This window comes from Cyprinodon variegatus, unplaced genomic scaffold, assembly GCF_000732505.1.
Source record: "Cyprinodon variegatus isolate N-32 unplaced genomic scaffold, C_variegatus-1.0 Scaffold309, whole genome shotgun sequence".
In the NCBI taxonomy this organism is placed as follows: domain Eukaryota; kingdom Metazoa; phylum Chordata; class Actinopteri; order Cyprinodontiformes; family Cyprinodontidae; genus Cyprinodon; species Cyprinodon variegatus.
In genome coordinates this window covers 308,912-329,743 of record NW_015150762.1, presented here as the reverse complement: position 1 = coordinate 329,743, position 20,832 = coordinate 308,912, and the positions used below count along the sequence as shown (strand labels likewise).

The window sequence follows — 20,832 nt, the reverse complement described above, 5'->3', positions numbered from 1 at the left end:
ATACCCAAGCCTAACATCACAAAAATAGTATCCAAAAAGAGTAAAAACTAATAACTAAAAGTAAGAAATCTGTGAAATACATTAAAAAAAAACATTGGGTGGGTCACAGATTTAGGTGTAAAATAAAAAAAAAAATTTTAAACTGACCCATGACTCCTTTTTTGTTCCTATGTTGACCTTAAGGTGTCACCATTGCGCTTTAAACCATGTCACCTTTGGTGTTACCTTTTATAAATACTTTTTTGAAATATATAAAAAACACTTAACCTGTCAGGGGTCTGGGGAGTAAAGTCTGGTAGTCTTCCAGGCTTATAATACAGATTTCACCTTCTGTGTTGTGTTTAGATTGATCTGACTTGATGGTGCTCAACCGCGACACCCAGTGGTTTCCTAAGATTGTGTCATCACACATGGCACTGAACATGGAGAATTTAAAAGGCAGCCTTTATTTAATGGGTCAGACCTGCTGCATCCATTTTATTTAATGAGCATACAATTTTCTCTTAAGCTGCTTTAGTCCTTGTAGAGCTTTGAAAGGCGGGCCAGTTGGAAACCTGAAAGAAAATGGACAGTCCTGTGTAACACCACCACAGGAGGAGTTAACCTGTAGCAGAGTATTTGGTTAATCTTCTGCTGCGTCCAGTCAGGAGCTTCAAAGTGCTCCCTCACAGACTATTTCCAACCAGTTTGAAGTTTATGTCTCTTAGGGGAGTAAAGCCTCACTCAGGGAATGAAAATATCAGTCTTATCCAAAAAGCTGTGGTGCGTCCACAAGCAGCTGCTTCTCTTGCTCGCTCCACTTGTGTTTCTGCCTTTACTTTTTACTCTGCCAGAAAAGGTAAGTTATTAACACTGTATGTTAGTTTTATTTTTATTTTTATCTATAGTCTGTTGAAGAAATTGTGTAAATCGGTTAATATGAAGGAAGATGACATTGAGTCATTTCTTGAGCTTTAATAAGAGTCAACTGATTGTGACTAAATGTTGGCTCACTCATTTAGTGATCAGTATTGTGTGCCCTGTTTCACTAATGGTATAGATTATTTTTCATAAAAGTCATTTTCAGACAGAAAAATATCATGGCTCTTAAAACAGGGTTAAATAATCTGTCTAGTTTACTTAACAAGTCGATTTAATGGTTGCCTTAGATTAAAATGTTTAAATTATGTTTGAATGTACTTGTAGTATAGCATAAGTATAAGGTATATACTTTCTGGGATAATTGTATTATTTCTTACCTTGTATTTTATAACACAACAAATTAATCACAGCAATAATAAAAAAAAAAAAATAGCATCAAAATGTTCCCCATAAGCTGATGTTTCTCTATTAACTTTTGAGACTAACTCTCCTTCACTTTAAACTTGCATAAACATAAAGCCTTGTGGCAGATTAAAATTATATATATCCTTGTATTGTTGTGGCAGCGGCATTTAAAAATGCATGTTGTTTCTCTTTCAGGAGGGAAAATGTCTTTACGTGGTGATACTGATGGCTACCTTTTGGTGCACGGAGGCCCTGCCTCTGGCTGTCACTGCAATGCTTCCAGTGTGCCTCTTCCCAACGCTGGGTATTCTCCCTGCCAAAAAAGTCTGTCCCCAGTACTTCATTGAGACAAACTTCCTCTTCCTAAGTGGTCTTGTGATGGCATCATCAATAGAGGAGTGGGGACTGCATCGTAGGATAGCTCTGAAGGTCCTTAGTATTGTCGGAGTTAAACCCGCTTGGTGAGAATATCCGTCATCTTGAAATACTTCTCAAACCACATTTGGCTATAGTGAAGCTCATATCAAGAAAAATATCATATTTCCAAAAAGAGAAGAATCAAACTTAATGTTATGATGATTGTTTCTTTCAAGGATTAAAGTGAAGTTTTACAAACTGGAAACTTTGTTGATTTCATAGGCTCATCTTGGGGATGATGTTAACCTCATCCTTCCTTTCTATGTGGCTCAGCAACACTGCCACAACAGCCATGATGCTTCCCATAGCCAATGCTATACTGGAGAGCCTTTTTGGAGACCTGGAAACCTTGAAGCAAAAGTGCAAATCCCCAGAGGATCATGACAGAGGTGTAATAAATGGTAAAGTGTATATTTGCAAAGTGTTTGTAACAGTGAATCAAGAAGGTCTCCATCAACTTCACCTAACTTTAGAAATACCTATTAATACCTATTAAGGTATCAAGGCTATAAAATATTGCTTATTTTGATGATCTTAGAAAGGATATTATTTTCTTCTGCTTTACTGAGCTTTCAGCATTTCTCGTGATGACATTTCACAATCTTATAACTCTTCCAGCAGCGGGGAGTGGGGAAAAAACTCAGAATAGGCCACTAAGTGCCTGAAAACAAACAGTCTGATTCAATCAAGTGACAAGTGTGATTATATGGTTGCACATTTATTTGTGGATGGGGTACATATTTCCTAGAAAAGTTGATGGAAAACACAAAATGAAGAGAGAAGAGAAAAAGCAACTTTAAGAAGCATTCAAAGCAAAAGTTGTTCATTTACTTTGAAATTGGTAAATGTGGGTTTAAGGATTTAAATTGCTGAAGAGTTTACAGACAAAGACAAGATATAAATTGACATGTTTAACCTTTCCTTCATGACACAATAATATATAATCGAATATATGAACTTTGTGCAGTTTTCAGTAGGAATTGTGCTGGGATTTAGAGTTAGTCAAGCATTGGATAGTAATTGATTGCTGTTGTTCCATCTAAGAGTTTTGTTAAGGACTGGAAAAACTGGTTACCTTAAAAAAACTTGAGTTAATCATAATTTCAGTGATCCTTATTCTTGTAAATGTCAAACCAACCAAAGCTGTGTCTCAATTTCATTTCTTTTAGGCCAGACATCACTGAAGCTCCATTCGCTGCCATCAGAGCCTTCTGAAAAAAAATCGCTATCAATGGATGGGTAAAGAGCGCAGAACGCGATCATTTTGGTAGTGATTTCTTAGAGGAATTCCTGAATATAATTGGAATTCAGGAAATATGTATCAGGTGGAGGGCTTTTCATATGGTGTGTTTAATTCTCTCTCAAAGGTCAGAATTTCAGTTCTCTATTGAAAATAAATATTACCTCATGCTTCAGTTATAATCCCTTACACTGGAAGTAAATAACCAGATCAAAAGTCTAACATGGCAGAATAATTCAAGCAATACCATAGAAATATTACAGTAGCATTTGTTTTGAAATAGTCTCCAGGCAGTATTTACTCAATATTTATTGTGATTAATCAGTAGTCATAAGAATTATTGGGTAAATATTGTCTGTTGTGGCTTCTAAACTTTAGAAAGTGATTAAAGTAAAATGTTTTAAATTGATCACTTGCATGATTTAGTTAGTAGCTTAATAGAATGTCAGTGAATAACAATAAATGTCAATAACATTGTTGTTTTTATGGAAAATGTTTAATTATGTCTTTAAACTTGAATAAGGATGGATGGTGTGGAACCTACAGATGCGAGGACACCTGAGGAGATCCAATCAGAGTCACAGTATCAAATGAAAGTTTGGAAAGGATTCTTGATTTGTATTCCCTATGCTGCCAGTATAGGAGGTACAGCCACGCTGACAGGCACAGCACCAAACCTCATCCTAATTGGACAGCTGAAAAGGTACAGGTTTTGCTTAGGATATGCTCTACAGGAAATGACTCTTTTAACATATGATCATGTTTACCTTTACAGCTACTTCCCAGACTGTGATCTTATCAACTTTGGCTCTTGGTTTGCCTTTGCCTTCCCCCTCATGCTTCTCTTTTTGTTTTTGGCATGGATATGGATCTCTTTTCTATACGGGGGACTTAATACGAGGTATTGTCGGATTTTAAACTCATATTTCCTCTTTTATGTGAAAATATAATTATCTATTATCACTTCTGTTGACATATATTTTAAGCCTTTTATTTATTCCAGGTTGTGCTTCACAAGACATGACCACAGAGCCCAGGCAGAAGCTAGAGCCAGAGCTCTAATTAAAGAAGATTACAAAAAACTGGGACCCATAAAGTGAGGATATGTGTATGCCATTTAATCGGATAAGAATATCACGTAAATACATTTAGTTATTTTTCGCTTTCTAATCTCTTTTACTTTCAGTTTTGCAGAAGGGGCCATCTCTTTCTTTTTTATTTTATTTGCTGTTCTTCTTTTCACAAGAGATCCCAAATTTGTTACTGGCTGGTCGGTGTTTTTCAAAAAAGGGTAGGCCATTAGTCAAATTAAAAAGCAGGTTTTACTCCCAGGAGTGTCGACTCATTACTTTTGGCTGTTAATTGTCTTTGCTTTCTCCTTCTCCTGCAGGTATGTCTCTGATGCTGTCACTGGTGTCATCATTGTGTCCATTTTGTTCTTCTTCCCATCACAGAAACCTTCTCTGAGTTGGTGGTTTGACCCAAAAGGTTGGTCACATCCTAAAAGTTGATATCTATGACTGGATTTCTAGGACATTTTTAAGCACTCTTTCCTTTGGTAGCTGTTGCAAAACACACAAAGCAGACTGAAGAATGTTAATAATGTAGATTAGAGAGCCTTAGTAAATTTCCCACCTGGAAGAGAAACTGTACTTTCTCTGTTTCTGTGATTATAGTAATCCTGCAAAGCTCTGTAGCTGCACTTTGATTTTTCTGTTTACCGGTATATATGTGTGAGAACTAGCAATTCACATTTCCTACTTTAGAGGAACATTGCACCCTATTTTGTTCTTTATGTTGATAAAGTTGATTTTTATTAGATTAACAAACAAACAATAATAAAAGACAAATAAAACCTAATTAATGCAAAAAGTTGTTCTTAGATGAAGAATTTACTTATTACAAGAAGAAACACTACCCAAAATCAACCCCATGTACAGCTGTATTGATTTTAGCCAGATCTGTTCAGTCAAGAATTCACTAAAGTAGAACCTCTGAGGGCTACAAAATCTTTAAAGCAACACATCATTCCCAGATCTAATGAAAGATAAAAGAAAAAAAAAAAAAAGTTGCATTTATAGTGGGATAAAAGGGAATTGAAAGGGTTTGCACTCAAGCCACTAACTTGACTTAACTTAGCATGACCCACCTGTCTAAACCCAGACACAGACTACAGAACTGCACCCTAGCACTGTTGCAACTAAAGGTCTGGGCACCATTTATCTACACCCTGGAGTTTGCTTGCAGTATGAATTACTGCCTTTCCTATTGAGCCAAAAGCAGGAAGTGAGGATGTAATGTAAAGACGGTGTGTTTGAGGAAAAATGTGAAAGAGGAAAAACAATAGAAGAGCATGGAAGTGAATACAACAACTTTTGGAAATGTTAGTGAAGTTATATGGACTACAGTTTAAAACTAAAGCAGTTATGGAAACCCTGTGATCATCACTGCAGGTTTCAGCTTCTTATAGGTCAGTGGTCATGCTACAGGAAAAAAGAGAAACACTCCATTTCTAAAGGCTTAACAGTGGTAGCAGATATTGACCCAACAAAATATTGTGTCGACCTTTTGGGGATTGTGCATCCTGTCAAATTGGTGTTAATCCAACATAACCTTTTCATCAAAAGAAAATCTTACATGGTGGTGGAGGTGAAATGGTTTGTGTTGCTTCAAAAACATGGAGAACATGACATTATTGATGAAACCATGCATTCTACTTCTTTGCACTGTCTGTAGGGTTAAGTTCAGTAGGACTCATTGAAAACCAAACTAGCTAGTCCACTTCCAGTGGGTAAAGTAAAATACCTGACCAAAATTAGGATTTTGGACTCTAGAAAAACTTGGAACTTAAATTACATTGAGATTCTGGGTCATGACCATAGACTGATAATTTGTGTGCCTCCCCTATGTGACTGAATAAAAAACTGTTCTGCAAGAAAGTGCGAGCCAAGATTCCTCATAGGCAGCCATTACAAATGCCCAGTGTTTGTTTTTTTGCCACCTACTGTACCATGTTTTAGTGGATAATAATTTTTTCACATAGTGGACGAATGATTTAAATAGTTATTTTTGTAACGAACTTACAGAAAGAAATCAATTTGATTGCGTCGACTCATTGACTCGAAGTCAGTCCCTAACACCAAGCATCCTTGTAGCGACAGTGGAGAGGAAAACTCCCTTTCAACACGAAGTAACCTCCAGCAGAACCAGGCTCACTGTGAGCGGCCATCTTCTGAGGCCAACTGGGGTTCAAGGAGACAGAAGCAGAGATACAGAAAAGGAAGTACAGATACAAAAGGCAACTGTCACTTAGCTCGACAGGCAGCCGTATCCAGGAAACACACAGCTATACAGATGAGCTCCAAGCCAAGTCCCATGTCAGAGAATGAAAAAGAGCATATACAGTTAGCCACAGTCAGTGAAACAGGACTACACTGAAAAACAGGCCCAGCTCCAACATCTATAAACAAAGGTGTTGATGGCAGTAGCACAGCTGATATTTCTCTCCCGAATGGTGTCACAACCAAAAAAGAGCAGACCAAATGAAGCTACTATAAATGAAGCCTAACACAAGACGTTGAACTAACAAATTCTGCAGAGTGGGAGAATCGAGACAGAATGAAGAGGATGATGAAAATGGATCCCTCTGTCCTCCAGCAGTCTAAGCCTATAGCAGCATAACTATAGAGATAGCTCAGGGTAACCTGAGCCACTCTAACTATAAGCTTTATCAAAAAAAGGAACGTTTTAAGCCTACCCTTAAAAGTAGACAGGGTGTCTGCCTCACGGACTAAAACTGGTAGTTGGTTCCACAGGAGAGGAGCCTGATAACTAAAAGATCTGCTTTTAAAAATTCTAATAAACCTGCAGATTGAGAGCAAATTGTTTTATGCTGAGAACAGAATAAAACATTTTCCAAGCAGTGTAGATCTGTTTATGTGAACAAGTCACTATGTTGTAAATCATGAGAGATGATTTGAAGGCTTGCGCTGTGGTTAATATTATTTATCTTTGTGGCCAGGGTAAGTATCCAGACTATGACTGCAATTCATTATCTCGTTTGAAAAGATCGAAACACCAGTGTTTCTGAGAATGCACAGATATGTGGACATTTGCTGTCTGTTGAGAGCCTGGGGCTCATGTGCACGAGATTATAGTTGTTATGTTCAGCTGCTCAAATAAACCCCTGGACTCCAACTAAAAAAAGCAAACCATGGGGCTCTTTTGTGTTTCTAAAATTTCGGGTCAAATGTTTGAAATAAAGAGAATGAATTTAATCTTCTGCAACTAATACTCCCATAAATAAAAAAAATACTAAACAGATTTCTCTTGCTCCTAACTATATTCATAAACATTAAAAAAGAGAATTCGCAAGACTATAAATATTTAAAGATTTTTTCCAGAGATAATTTAGATCATTTCTAATTCTTTTTCTTTAATATTTTCCCAGCTGTAAACACTCCGTACGTTCCTCTGCTTTCATGGAAAAAAGCCCAGGACTCTGTCCCGTGGAATATTATTCTCTTGCTTGGAGGCGGCTTTGCAATGGCCAAAGCTTGCGAGGTAAAGATTCTTGTTTTTCCCCAAATTAGCCTTGTACTTTAAATCTATAAACTATTTGTTATCATAGCATGCTTGCCTTGTCTTTTGTTTCTATACTAACCTAAAACACTCAATAGTTTGTTACAGCTTAGAAGTAACACCTGAAAACATGAGTAATTGTGACTTAATAAGATGCAAAAAATAAAAAAATGTAGTTTTTAAATGTTTGGAGGAACTGGATTTTAGAGGTGGGCGATACTGGGAATTTTTCATCGATACAATACGAAGTAAATACAGGGTCAGTATTGCTGATATCGATACGATACCGATACTTTTTCATATTTAAGCTTGATGTATCTTGGCACTGTTGACCTTTCATTGTTTCTGTGATTTGTATTTTATTTTAACAATTGAATTATAATAGTATTAATAATGTTATGTTCATAGTGTTTTTTCCTAATCCATCTCTTATATTATTATATTCTTTCATTCTTATGTAATCTTGTTTGCATTGTGTGTACTAGCCTGTTGCTTTAATTCTAAAAATGTCAACATTTTGGGATAAATAAAGGATTAGAAAATGTCAGCCTGCTTAGAAAAAACGTTTTAATGGGTAAAAGTACTGGCTTCCTTCAAGGTCTTTTACAACCCCCCTTTAAGACCACTAAGGGTAAATCCTGGCAGTGGGTGTGAAACAAAAGTCAGTAAACTAAAAGGTGATGTCAATAGCAAAATATAATGTATTTCACAATTTGCAGGAGTTCACAAATACAGCAGACAGCAAAACAGGGAAGCTTTAAGCCTCAGGGTCTCTGAGGCCAAAACAACAAACAACGCCAACGCCCCAATCCCCCCCCCCACAAACAAAAACAGTTCGGCAATTATTCAACATGAATCACACAGTAACACTCAGCTCACAGACAAGATCACTGCAGATCCTGCCTCAGGAAATAAGAGAAAGAAGGGGCCTGACATCTCAGGTTTGAAGCTCTTTATGGGATGGCTGATGAGCTTCAACACATTGCACCTGTAGCAGCCAGGTAGACCTGAAACACAAAGAGAGAGCTCTCTCATGAGGAGATCTCCTAGAGGTCAGTGACCGTAACAATGTCTTAATTATACTTTCTAAATGGGCTCCAGTAACATACATATAATATCTACTTTAAAAGTCAATATGAATCGCTTCTGAAGATGATCCCTCTTATCTAACGGATATTCTCTGGAGGTCTAAAACGCCTCTGTCAATCACGTCTGTCTGAGGGTTGAGGGTCTGTCAGAGCATGGAGCAAAGTTTCATCTCTCTATGTTTCTGTCGCTTGATGTAGAAAAGGGAGCAGCAAAGCACTGTGACACAGACGGGGTGACTGGTGAATAGGCTGCAGTTAGTGTGTGCCAGAGAGAATAAAAAGTATTGATTTTGTTTAACAAGTGTTGTTCAATATCAATACCAGCGTTGGTTTTGATAGTATCGATCCTTGGATTGATCCGCCCACCTCTGGAAAAAATCCAAATTTATATAAGTCATTTTTCTCTTAAAATAAGTGCATTTGTTCTTGAATTGAGGAGGTAAAAGATACATCTTGCCAATAGAAAAAGACAATTTAGATTCAAAATAAAAAAAAAACACAATTGCATTGTCTTATTTCAAGTGCATTTTATCTAAATATCTTATTTTAAGGGTAAAAATACTCATTCCATTGGCAAGCTACCTCATTTACGTACTCAAATTAAGGGTAAATAAACTTAATTTAAGACATTTTTGCTTGTTTCTAGATTGTTTTTGCAGTGTACTTATCAGTCCAGGGCAGTACTTGGAAAAATTCTTATTTAGAAGAGAAACTTATTTTTAATGGAGTTATCTAAATGGAACTATGGAGTTATCTTCTTCCTTTTTTAAGAAGCAAAATTGATAGAAGGTATCTCATTTATTCAATTGAAACCAGAGTTTTTTATATATTGTATGCAAAATATAATTAAATAGTTTTATTTAATTATATTTTGGTACATGTGGACTAAAATGTATCTGTTTGTGCAGCGTATTAGCAAAAATAAGTAGATTTAGGAGTGAGTCAACCTTTAATTTGAGCTATTTTTGTTAGACAGTAAGCTGAAAACAGCTTGGTTTAGTGCAATATATTCTGGATGTCTAGTTGTTTTATTTATATGACAGATTAGGTCCTCATCTGCTGCTCATTTTAGTGTTTTATTAGATCTAGTGTGATATGAATATTCTTATTACCTCTAGTCAGCTTCAAAGAAAACGTCAACAAACAATCAACATTAAAAATCTAAGTCGAGTAAAACACTTTTTTTTTCTTCCAGCTGATCGAATGAGTCATTATCCTTACTTTCTCTGTTGGTTGTGCTTTCACTGGTCCTCTATCAAATATAGTTTGTTGTCTTTTTATTTGATCCTTGACTCCTAACCCAGATATTTTGGTATTTGGCAGGAGTCTGGCCTTGCCTCCTGGATTGGAGGCCACCTCCAGCCTTTGGCTGAAGTTCCCCCAGCTGTAGCTGTGATGTTGATCACTGCTTTCCTTGCCTGTTTCACAGAGTTCGCTAGCAACACTGCCACTATTATAATATTTTTACCTGTCATTGCTGAACTGGTAAGATTAAATTAAATATGTGTACATATCTCTGTGTATATATGTCTTCCACAGGATCTACATCTGTTCTATAATTAGCATTGGTCCCTGCAGTAATGGAAAGTATTGCATGTGTAGTCTTTATCCATTGTGAGTTAGTATAAATGCACTGGTTATAATAATAATGAGGTAAAAAAAAAAAAGGATGCTCCTTTTAAATCACTGCAAACCAATTTAGTGAACAATGGCCAAGGTCAGATGCAGCCAGTCCTCTTATTGAGGGTCCAGAAGGCTTGCTAAACTCCAGCAATAAATGTCTTCGTGTTTGTAGGCTGTTGGACATTAACTGCTGCTGTTATAGTAATGATTATCGAGAGGGTTTTACTGCATTGTGTAATTCTGACTTTGCACAAACCCTTGACTGCAGAATAGCTTCAAGAATTTAAGCTTAAAATTGCAAGCCCATGCTGAGTTGTATTTCCTGAATTGGTTATTTTCAGATTTCTATTTTGTTTTTATGTTTTGAATTGAATACCTTGAAATGCTATTGATGTGAAATTTTAAAGTTTGGGACTGTCTCTGCAGGCAATTCGTGTCTCAGTGAATCCTCTGTACTTCATGATCCCTGCCACAGTGGGATGTTCATATGCCTTTATGCTCCCTGTGTCCACACCACCCAACTCCATTGCATTTGCATCCGGACATCTCTTGGTCAAAGACATGGTAATATTCTCTCACTGACTCTTGGCGTTATTCTTTTTAAAGACCAGCAGTCCTCATGCTTTCCATCCCTCTTTTTACAGGTGAAAACTGGATTTGTAATGAACATCCTGGGGATCCTCTCAGTCTCTCTAGCTATGAACACATGGGGCATTGCTATGTTTAACCTGAGCACTTACCCAGAATGGGCACACTCTATCAACAATACTGCTGCTATTCACCTTTCATCTATAAAATCAGTCAATGCCACACTCTGATGATATGACTGCAGACTGTATATAGGTTTAAAACTAAAACTTTCCATGGACATGTCTGTTTTTAAATGTCTTTATTGTTTCTGAAACACCCCAATTTCCTGTTACGGCTGTTACCTACAGTAGCTTTAAGAACTTCATCGGAGTTAGTGATCACTTTTCACATAATTTTAAGAAGCCCTTACTGTATGTGAATGTGTTTTACCAAATTGTACATTATCATATGCTGTATTCTTGCTGCCTTTACATATAATGTGTGACATCCCATTCCAAATCAAAGGTTTGAAATGTACTGGTATCTCTTTGCGGCCAAAACAGCTTTAACTCCTCTGTAAAGGCTAACCATGAGTTTTAGTGTTTTTTTGTAGAAAATCTTTCCAGATGCCCATTTGTGGGATCAGACACTGATGTTGCAGAGGTTAGCCTGGCTCCCATTGTCTGCTCTGATTAATTCTTAAGGTTCTATTCTGTTCAAAGTGATCCACATTTATTGGCTTACTGAAGCAGCAGCTGCCTATAAATCCCTCTGCACAAAACTTTATTATTAATGCAGAAAAGAAATTTGCTTACAAATACTTTCTGCTTGGAAAATGAGAAACTCATTCTGCAGGTTTCATTCTCTGGGCAGCTTTTCCACTTGTACCAAATATTCTGGCAAGCTCCGGGGTGGCTTGTACAGCACAAACCTCAAGATTACAACACCACACTAAATGAGGAAGTAGAAAACAAAGCAGACTTATATAAAGCCTTCTTATATCATCAAAGAGTCAGTCATTGTCCAAGAGATTTTCACATGGTCCTAGCAGACACGTCATGCATAAATCAAGCTTTAGTCCAAAAAAGAAAAAAACAGAGCAGACAATAAATAAATGCATTTAAGATAAATAGGAATTTGAAACCAAAAGTGGTTTAGGAGTTTGTTTAGGATGTAATGCACACCCAAAAACAAACCCTCAGGTAATCTTAATGATCCATCCATTTTCTCCCACTTAGTCATTGTCAGGGTCATGGTGGGGCTGGTTCCTATCTCCAGCAGTGTACGGCGATAGGTGGGATACACCCTGGACAGGTCGAATCTTAATGATGTCTACTGAAAATTTTTCATATCACTTTAACTTGGTTATAATACCACAAACAGTTATCCGGGGTATGTTCAGTATTGAGAATAGTTCACAATCTCATTTATTCTACAGGTGGCATTCCATCAGGATACCACGTTAAAAAAGCAATGAAATCTTTTGAGAAGGCTTTTCTTTGCTTTAATGCTTGTTGATGCAGTACCCATGACAAATGTTGGATTTTATACTTGAGCTCATTAAAGTCGTTGCAACACTGATAAGGATGGAGGAGCCATAAACTTATCAGTATCGTTAATTTAAATTCTGCAAAAACAAGGTCGACAACTGTTTGAAGACAAGAAACATGTGTGAATAGCTTTTTTAAACCATGTATTGGTTAAATTCACTAAGAGATTATGTTTTTGTAGGTGAATTATGTAGCACACAATTAACTTCACCTAAAAAAAAATCTTTACCCATTGTGTTGATAAACGCCAATATCTGCGTCTGTACATTTGTTTTATAGTGACCTACATTTGTGTAATTACTTTTAATAAACTATTGATTTTCTCATTGTGATTTACACAGATTTTATCTGTCAAAAGTATGTTTTAATGTTTTAATAATTTCTTTTTGTTTTACACTTGTGTAAAGAAATGATAAATAAATTTGTCTAAGTCTAAATAGAACGACAAAGAATATCCAAGTTGTTGGCTTCTAAGAAGGTTTTCACACATTCTGACACATTTCACCAAATGGCTGTAAACCTGTGTTTGTTCAGTGTTGTAAGGGGTTATTATGAGTCAGACTTTGAAGTCACAAGGCCTTACAGCAATGGTTAACTTCTACAAGATCGTAGAGGTCATACCGTGCAGTGCTCTGCTTCAGCAGAGAGCTTTTAATGTTTACAAGAAAAACGAGAAAATATTCAACCAAAAACTTTAAAGATTCAGTAAAAACAGAAACAGCAGTCTTGGATAAGAAACGTGTAAAAAGTTGACAGTGGTATTATGAATAAACCCTTAAATGATTTTTGACTTGACAAATCAATAAAAGAATTATACAAATTCTCCCAACATTGTTACAAATGAATTTTTTTTATCTACAACACAGTTGTAGTATTTGCCTTTCGATGACCATACTTTTCCAATTCTTCTTACTTTCATTGTAAGTAGGAACTAGGATTTATATAGCAGAAATTCACGACAAATATTTCAAAGCACTTTACAGAAACAATTCAGTCAAACAATTCAGAAAGATTTGTTAAGGGTTTTCCATCAAAGGAAAACCAGCTGATCAAATCCCATTATTAACTTTGCAGGATTCGCCCTCCTGAATGACCACATGTAGCCACAGTAGACATTTGCTTGCTTTGGTTTGTTAACTTTACAACTATCTCTCACACCAGCCATGCATGCAGTGATAGTAGAGAGAAAAAACTCACTTTTGACAGCAAGGAACCTTAAGCATAAGCAGGGTCAGTGTGAGTGGCCTTCTGCCTTAGGCTGGTGAGGGTTCAAGAACTCAGAAGCAAAATAAAGAGAGAAGCACTGATTCATGAATACTTTCTTTGTTAGAAAAGCTAATGTTAAACTAGCTCCATAGCTGGCTCTGTCCATGACAGCTCTTAGCCAGTATTCCTGTCTTTAATAAATTTGCATAAATATAATTTTTTTTCAAGTAAATAGGAGGTAACCCTAGTTTTTTTCTGAATGCCGATTATGTAATAATGAAACGTCTTTTTAATGTCGTCCTAAAACATCTGTAAATGGATGCTTCTCTTTGGAAACCCTTTTCAGGTTTTCAAAGTACAATTTTCACACTGCTTTCCTGTATAGAATAGAATAGAATTACGCTTTATTGTCATAACATTGTCACAAGTAAAAAGCACGAGATTCACTCTCTGCTTGAGCGGTGCCTATATATATCTATATATATATCTATATATATCTATATATATAGATATATATATAGATAGATATATACATTTTCCTTTTTTGAATAAGATATGCTTTTACTGTGCATTTAGGTCCATATAAAAAATAAGGAGACGGACGAAGTAAGAGCTTCATGGTAACACCTTTTTTCAGTTTTAAAATTTTCCTACCTTGTTAATTTTTAAATTCCTTTGTAACATATTTGCATTATCTCTGCCTTGTAGAAAAAACATTTCTACTTTTAGCTCTGCCATAGTAATTTATTTACCAAACAAGTTCAACCGCTTCTTTTTGTGTTCCCCTTGCCCCTAGGTATTTGTATCCATACATATACATTGTCTATCTTTTTTTATGTATTTATGTGGCTTTTTGAGCTAGTGATGCAATCAAGAAGGTAGGATATATCATAGGTCCCCTAAAAAGGCAGTTGCGCCTCTGGGCTTCCCCACCGGTTCTTTTCCTGGGAGTTACTTACTACTCTTAACACAAACTGGGTAAAACCATATAAAAATGGACTATAAAAACAGGAGTAATAAAGTAACAGAGTTATTCCAGATGAGGTCGTTACAGGACAGAGAAAATGCTTGGAGCTTGCACAGCTGTGGGCTCAAAAAATAACGTCCGCGAACGTCTGGCAAAGATTGAGCCCGGAACAAGGTCATCTTCTCCTTCTTATAACTCATGAGTCTATGTGTCGGATCATGTGGATGTTTAGCTGAGAGTATGAGAAACTGACACGCCATCCATGCCCTGACCTGTATGCATCTTTCCTCTATGCCCAAGATCTCCTCTATCAGTCCGGCTCCAAGATGTGCCCATATCCTGTGTATCTTTAAAAGACAAGAAGGCTGTCCTATTTAGATGACCTACTTACACAAAGTGACATCCACTATGTAAAGGAAGGCCATCTGCTCTCTCTATCTGGCTAACAAAGTAACAATGCACATGATGTATAAAAGAATAAACCTAACTATATATATATATATATATATTTATTATATACCAAAACCATTTTCTCCTCCTAAGGCCAAGGTTGAACAGATTGAGGAAATCTCCAAAAAGGGTTGCTCTCCAAACTCCCCCAGCCAGGATGTTAAGGAGGCCGTTTGGCCAATAGGCTGAGACAACAATCAGAGACTCCCCCACTTTTCAAAGAGATGCAACCCTCTCATCCACCTGTGTAAACTCCAACACAAGACACCTGAGCTGAGACAAGGATGTCCATCCCAGTTTTCTGGCTCTCCCCAAACTGAACTCTTTTCTACTCTCCAGAATAGAAGAGATTCTTTCCTCTCTTACCCATAGCGAGATAAGATTCTACATTCTTAAGCGACTGAGGATCAGGTCACAGGTCCCTAAGGGAGGAACTCGACTTTCAGACACTTTCCAATGAACCACATGCCAAGGCCTGACTCCAGGATGAAATCCCAACTCCTAACTCACTGAGCGATGTTATGCACCTTGATTTTCTGGTCATCATAAGGGCTTCTTAAACTGTTCTTTGTCTGACCTGTGACCCAGAGCTCCTTTGCCTTGGCAGTCCCTACCTGGCACAATTAAGCTCGGGGTGAGTCTGGGATCATCAGAGTATTGAAATCCCTCCCCCATTTTTAGTTGGTAGTCGAAGGAAGGATCCTAAAGTAACATTCAAGAAGTAAAACAACAATAAATTATGCTGTTGGTCAATGGTGTGATCACATTCTAATCATCTTGAAACTTGTGTCATCTTGTGTTTTACCAATCAGCTGTTAAAAAAGATCTGAGAAGAGCTGAGTATTTGTTTTCCTCGTGAGAATTCGTGTGACCAATAAACACCAACATGACGCTGACTGTTCAGTTTAGTTCTCCTTTTTCTACCTTCAAGGTTCAACACTTCCCAAAACTGTTTTTTACCCTGCGCATTCAGAGCTTAAAAAGAGTGGATTATGGCCCAAACTATTTTATCGCTCAGGTAAGAACTGTCAACTACCTTTGCCTCATTATTTTTGTAGCATTTTTGAATAATTCTCAAAAATTAGACTTGAGAAAAGGTAAAATAAAATTTGATGAAAATTAAACTGTGAAGAGATACTTCTTTGTGACCTTGTTTGTATTATTTGATTTTCATTGTTATTTTATTATTATTTTCACAGTTATTGTGCTGACAGAGGGGTATACTACTGCTTAAATTTAATAATTTATTCTTTTATTTGAGTCTATTTTGTGAAAAGGAGTCTGAAAAACACATTGAGTTAAAGTATAATACTCAAGGATGTATATTGTTGCTACTTTATCTCCTGAATACATATTCAGATGGTAAAATAACTAATATTTTAACCATGAACAGTGATGATTAAATGATTAAATTAAGTTAATCTTAATAAAAGGAAAATAAAAAACATACAGTAATACATTCAGAAGGACTTTTGTTACACTGGATTAAAAGCAAATATAGACAACTAGACCTTGTCCTAAGTGCAAAGGCACTTCATTTCATAATTTAAGGGCATTACCTTAAACATTTGAACACCTCTGTGAATCAGCTTGTTCCTTAGAGACAACAGAAAACAAGTGATCATTAGAGGGCATATAATGCTGCAGCAGGTCAGTTACCCCAGAGTCTGTCTATTCAGTCACTAATAAGTCAGAAATAAAACTTTAAAATCGACTTTAAAATGAAAAAGAGAGCCAGTTTTAAAAAAGCATAGACGTGGGAAACACGGTCACACATTTTTATAGGGGTGACAGACCTACATAAAAGCTATATATAGGTAAAAAAGCAGCAATATTTAAGATGCCATTTAAAAGAAGCATATATCCCCAGTTGCAAGTTTTCAAAAGATAAAGAATACTTTACACAGATACAGAGCTTCAGTTTAAAAAAGTTTGCTTATATGATTAAAATTAAAAGCCACTCACACATTTTAACCTGCAACTGAACAAAAGGCTCCAGAAGAACCACATCCAAATAAGATGAAGTCTGATTATCATGTTTTGAAAAGATAATTCATTAAGTATTCTCCAATTAAAATGTGAAGCCATCCCGGCTTTGTCCTCAGTAAGACTCAAATGGATCGTTTAAATGCGGAAGTTTAGCAACAACTCAACTAAAGGTAGTTCTGAGATTATTTAACATAAAAACAGAAAAGAAGTTATATGTTTTCTTCAAACCACATACTGTAAATGCAAGATATATAGAAATACAATAAAAAAAAAACAAAAGTAGTCCCAGTATAGATTCCTGAGGAGCTCAGCATGAAATAGAACTGTAGAAGAAATAGTTACTCCATGATTCAAATCTTTCTTTTGGACAAATAAAACCTAAACCATTATATAAAATAATTATATTAAATGTGCAAATGTTCATATAAGGTGATAAACTGTTTGGGCATCCTACAGGATGATCACCAGTTTGAAACTCTTTTTTTCTTTTCAGGAACAAATCGGGAACCTTTAGAAAGGCTCTAAAGTCTCTGCTGTTTTATCTCTGGGACGTTTATTCCAAACCTGCTCCCTCAGGCCTAGAAATCATTTCTCTGCTCTCTATCTGCTTCACCTTTTCCATCATTACAGGTGGTCTGGTGCACCAGTGGCTGTCACATACTTTAAAATACAGCCACATGGCATCGCTTCAGACCACTTGCTTCTACAGCATAACCATACTCCTGGTCTCCTTCCTGTGCCACCCCCTCCGCTGCGTTCTCACAATGATCCTGCCCACTGTGTGCACCAAACAGGGACGCAAACTCCTTATCTCAGCCTCTGTTATGATTCTTGTGTTGAACGTCATCCCTAACATCGCGGTCAACGTAGGGGCTGTAGCACGGATCTTGAAGTGTACTGCTGAGGGTTTTACAAGAACTCTGCTGAACTCATCTCAACCCCTCAACAAAGCAAAGCAAGACCTAGTCAACGAAGCCATAAAGGCAAGGAGGGAGGACTTAAGTATTGTCAAAAATTTAAGAACCCTGGACCATTTCACTCATGTTGACATGTCAGAAGTCAAAAGCACTTTTGCCAAAGTGATTTATCAGATAGAGGTCAACTTATCATATACAAAGAACCTCCTAACTCAATATAAGCTGCTGTCAAACCGGATCCTCGCAGCTATATTTGTCATTTTGCTGATCATAGAATCTGCACGATATTTAAAATCCTATCTGACAGCTGTTCATTTTGATAACCCCTTGACCTCTGCAGCACTTCGACAAAAAATATCTCCTGGGGGTAATATCCAGCAGGCTAAAGAAAGAATCCCAGTCCGGATCTGCAAAATAACAAGTCAAGAATGTACCTCTTCTTTCATATCACTGGTCATTGTGACATTATACTTTGTTGGAATTACTCTAATAGTATTTTTGGATAATGTTGTGTATCATATAGTCCAAATGATCATCCCATGGGTGTTGGATTTTCCACCGACTACTGCTGCAATGACTGTCGATTATAAGGTAATTTTATTTTTCGCTTCGGCTCTGCATATTTTTCCACTGCATAACATTTTCATTTAATGTGCCCTACTTTTTACTGCAGGTTAAATGGTTTCCTCCTGCATTCTGTATTATCCCTAATTCATGCGTCACAAGAGAGCTGATAAACTTCAAAAAGGAATACAAGTGGACTTTCAACCCCGAACCTTCACTCTGCGAGGTGGCAACTTCAGCTCCGAAGCTGGGTGTCTCTATGCTGCTGGGATGTCTCTGGATGATGAGCTATTTTTTGGTGTTCCTGGAGGTTTATGCCAAGCGACTACGCAGAAATATCTGTGCGTCATTTTTCAGAGAACAGGAAGAAAGAAGAAGAGCATACTTAATAAAGAAATTACAGGAAAAACAGATGAGACACTAAACAATGACATTTCCTATTACCTCCAGTGTTTTTAATTGAAATGCACTAAGATACATTTGTGTTATCTTCGAAAGAGAAACATGTCATTTTGTCAAAACGTTTTTATTTCCATTTGAATGACTTTTTGATTGTTTAACTTATTAAGTGGTACAGAAAACCGTTTAACCTAAAATACACATTTTGCTTATTGGCAAAATATTCAAGTTAGTAGCCATTTGCAACAAATCCGATTCTTAGTTCTTAGAGCATCCCTTTTCTGCTGCATAAATGACCAAATCTTGATCCCCTCCTCCTAAGCCCAGCCTGTAGGATGCTTACAATTGCCTCCTGTGGATCTTGAAAGTGGAAGGAGGTAGAAAGTCTCCAAAGAATAAGTTAGTCTTTACCTGCTCAATTCAGGCAGGTTGTTCTATTCATTCTATCCTCCAGATATGACACTGGTGAAAAGGCCTGAATAAGCATTGGGAGACAGAATTTGTTTTAGTTACATCCTTAGTGTACATACTGTGACCTTAGTGGCTTTCACCAAGTCTTGAAGAGCGCTGAGGGTTTTTGACGACCTGTTGCCACAGAGTTCTTGATACAGTCAATGATTTCTGTACTCAGTGTTTGGGTGATCCTAAAGGCCATCTTAGGGTCTACCAAGGCAAACAGGCTCTAGGTGATCCGTCAAAAAAGGAACGCCTTACCCCGTAACCAGGCCCAGTTTTTGGGATGGTCAGTGAGTGCCTGGTTGTCGGGTTCCTTCATGCAAATTGCAGCCGGACCAAACCGGAAAGGGGGGATGTAAGGCAATTACCCAGTGGACCCACCACAACCATAAGGGACCAGTGGAAAGAGGATTGAAGTGGTGAAGGCCTTTGAGACTGTATGCACATGCATCTTTTTCAGATGCCCCCTGGACACCTCCCATATTCATTAAGTCCTGGTGCAGCGGCTGCTATTTTGCAGACACTGCACCGGTCCGTTGTGGTGAAGAGAGAGCTGTCGGTCATCTGGATGATGAAATGATCTTTCTCGACATAGTGGCTGGCCACTCCCTCAGAGATGAGAAACTTGGTCGTACAGAAGAGGTTTGTAATATTACCGCTTCTCTACCTTGTGATAGAGTGTAGGTTTTTGGATGCCCCCTGAACACTTCCCATATTTAACAAGTCATGGTGCAGCTGCCGCTATATTGCAGACACTGAGTGAAGAGAGACCTGAAGAAAAAGGCAGTCTCTTGATTTACCAGTCAGTTTTTGTCTTACCCCCGACTCTGGTCCTGATACATGGATTATGATCAATAGAATGATACCCCAGCCACAAGCAGCTGAAATAAGCTTTCTTAGCAGGATAACTGGGCTGGAGATGGCCCACGGCACGCTGGAAGGACTCGTCTTTTATCTCGCCTGGGAATGCCCTTCCCAGGCAAGTCTTCTCACCTGACTCCGCCAGATGGATTTGCTCCGCATATCCATCTGGAAACCTTCCGTTTAAGTAATTTTGGGAAGGGGCGAAAATACTGGTTAGCTGTTTGGCCTATGTTGGTGATAGACGGGCCAAATAAACCAATCAGATCAACGAAGCATATGATGTACTAACAGAGCGACGATGAAAACACAACACCAAGCCAGGCTACTCTTGCCGAAACCAGTCGGGAGAAGAGCAAAAACATCTTTTCCTCTGAGAAAAGCCTCCAGAGCAGTGTTTTGCTCTTCTTTCAGTGAAGAAATACTCTGTAATTCCGATAAAACTTGCTCGATAGCCACGCTAACGCTAGTTTCATCGGCTGAAGCCGCCATGTTCTTTAGACTGAACTGTCGCGCTTCTTGTTGCGTCACACCTCAACTTGCCTCAAAGCTAACGCTGATTGGACGTTCGTTTGGTGAACGACTCCAAATTTTCTTTAACGGAGAGCTCTCCAGACTGATCTGCGAGTGAAACCTTGAAAGCTCATGAGATCAGAATGGTCTTACGAGGCTACACGTCTTCCCCCAG

At 37.5% G+C, this 20,832-nt stretch overlaps 2 protein-coding genes across 2 annotated transcripts; both read left to right on the top strand.

Moving 5' to 3' along the window:
• The first annotated feature begins 573 nt into the window (after positions 1-573).
• Positions 574-11,439, top strand: slc13a3 (solute carrier family 13 (sodium-dependent dicarboxylate transporter), member 3). The gene is made up of 13 exons (XM_015384263.1): positions 574-838; positions 1,462-1,727; positions 1,906-2,084; positions 2,853-2,922; positions 3,447-3,626; positions 3,699-3,824; positions 3,927-4,019; positions 4,110-4,214; positions 4,314-4,411; positions 7,374-7,486; positions 9,916-10,077; positions 10,642-10,779; positions 10,860-11,439. Exons 1-13 carry the CDS (start codon positions 731-733, stop codon positions 11,031-11,033), a joined length of 1,812 nt encoding a protein of 603 aa, XP_015239749.1. The 5' UTR covers positions 574-730; the 3' UTR covers positions 11,034-11,439.
• A 4,511-nt stretch (positions 11,440-15,950) lies between these two features.
• ocstamp (osteoclast stimulatory transmembrane protein) lies at positions 15,951-18,852 on the top strand. The gene is made up of 3 exons (XM_015384256.1): positions 15,951-15,976; positions 17,441-18,455; positions 18,538-18,852. The coding sequence occupies exons 1-3, from the start codon at positions 15,951-15,953 to the stop codon at positions 18,850-18,852; spliced, it is 1,356 nt and encodes a 451-aa protein (XP_015239742.1).
• The last annotated feature ends 1,980 nt before the right edge of the window (positions 18,853-20,832 follow it).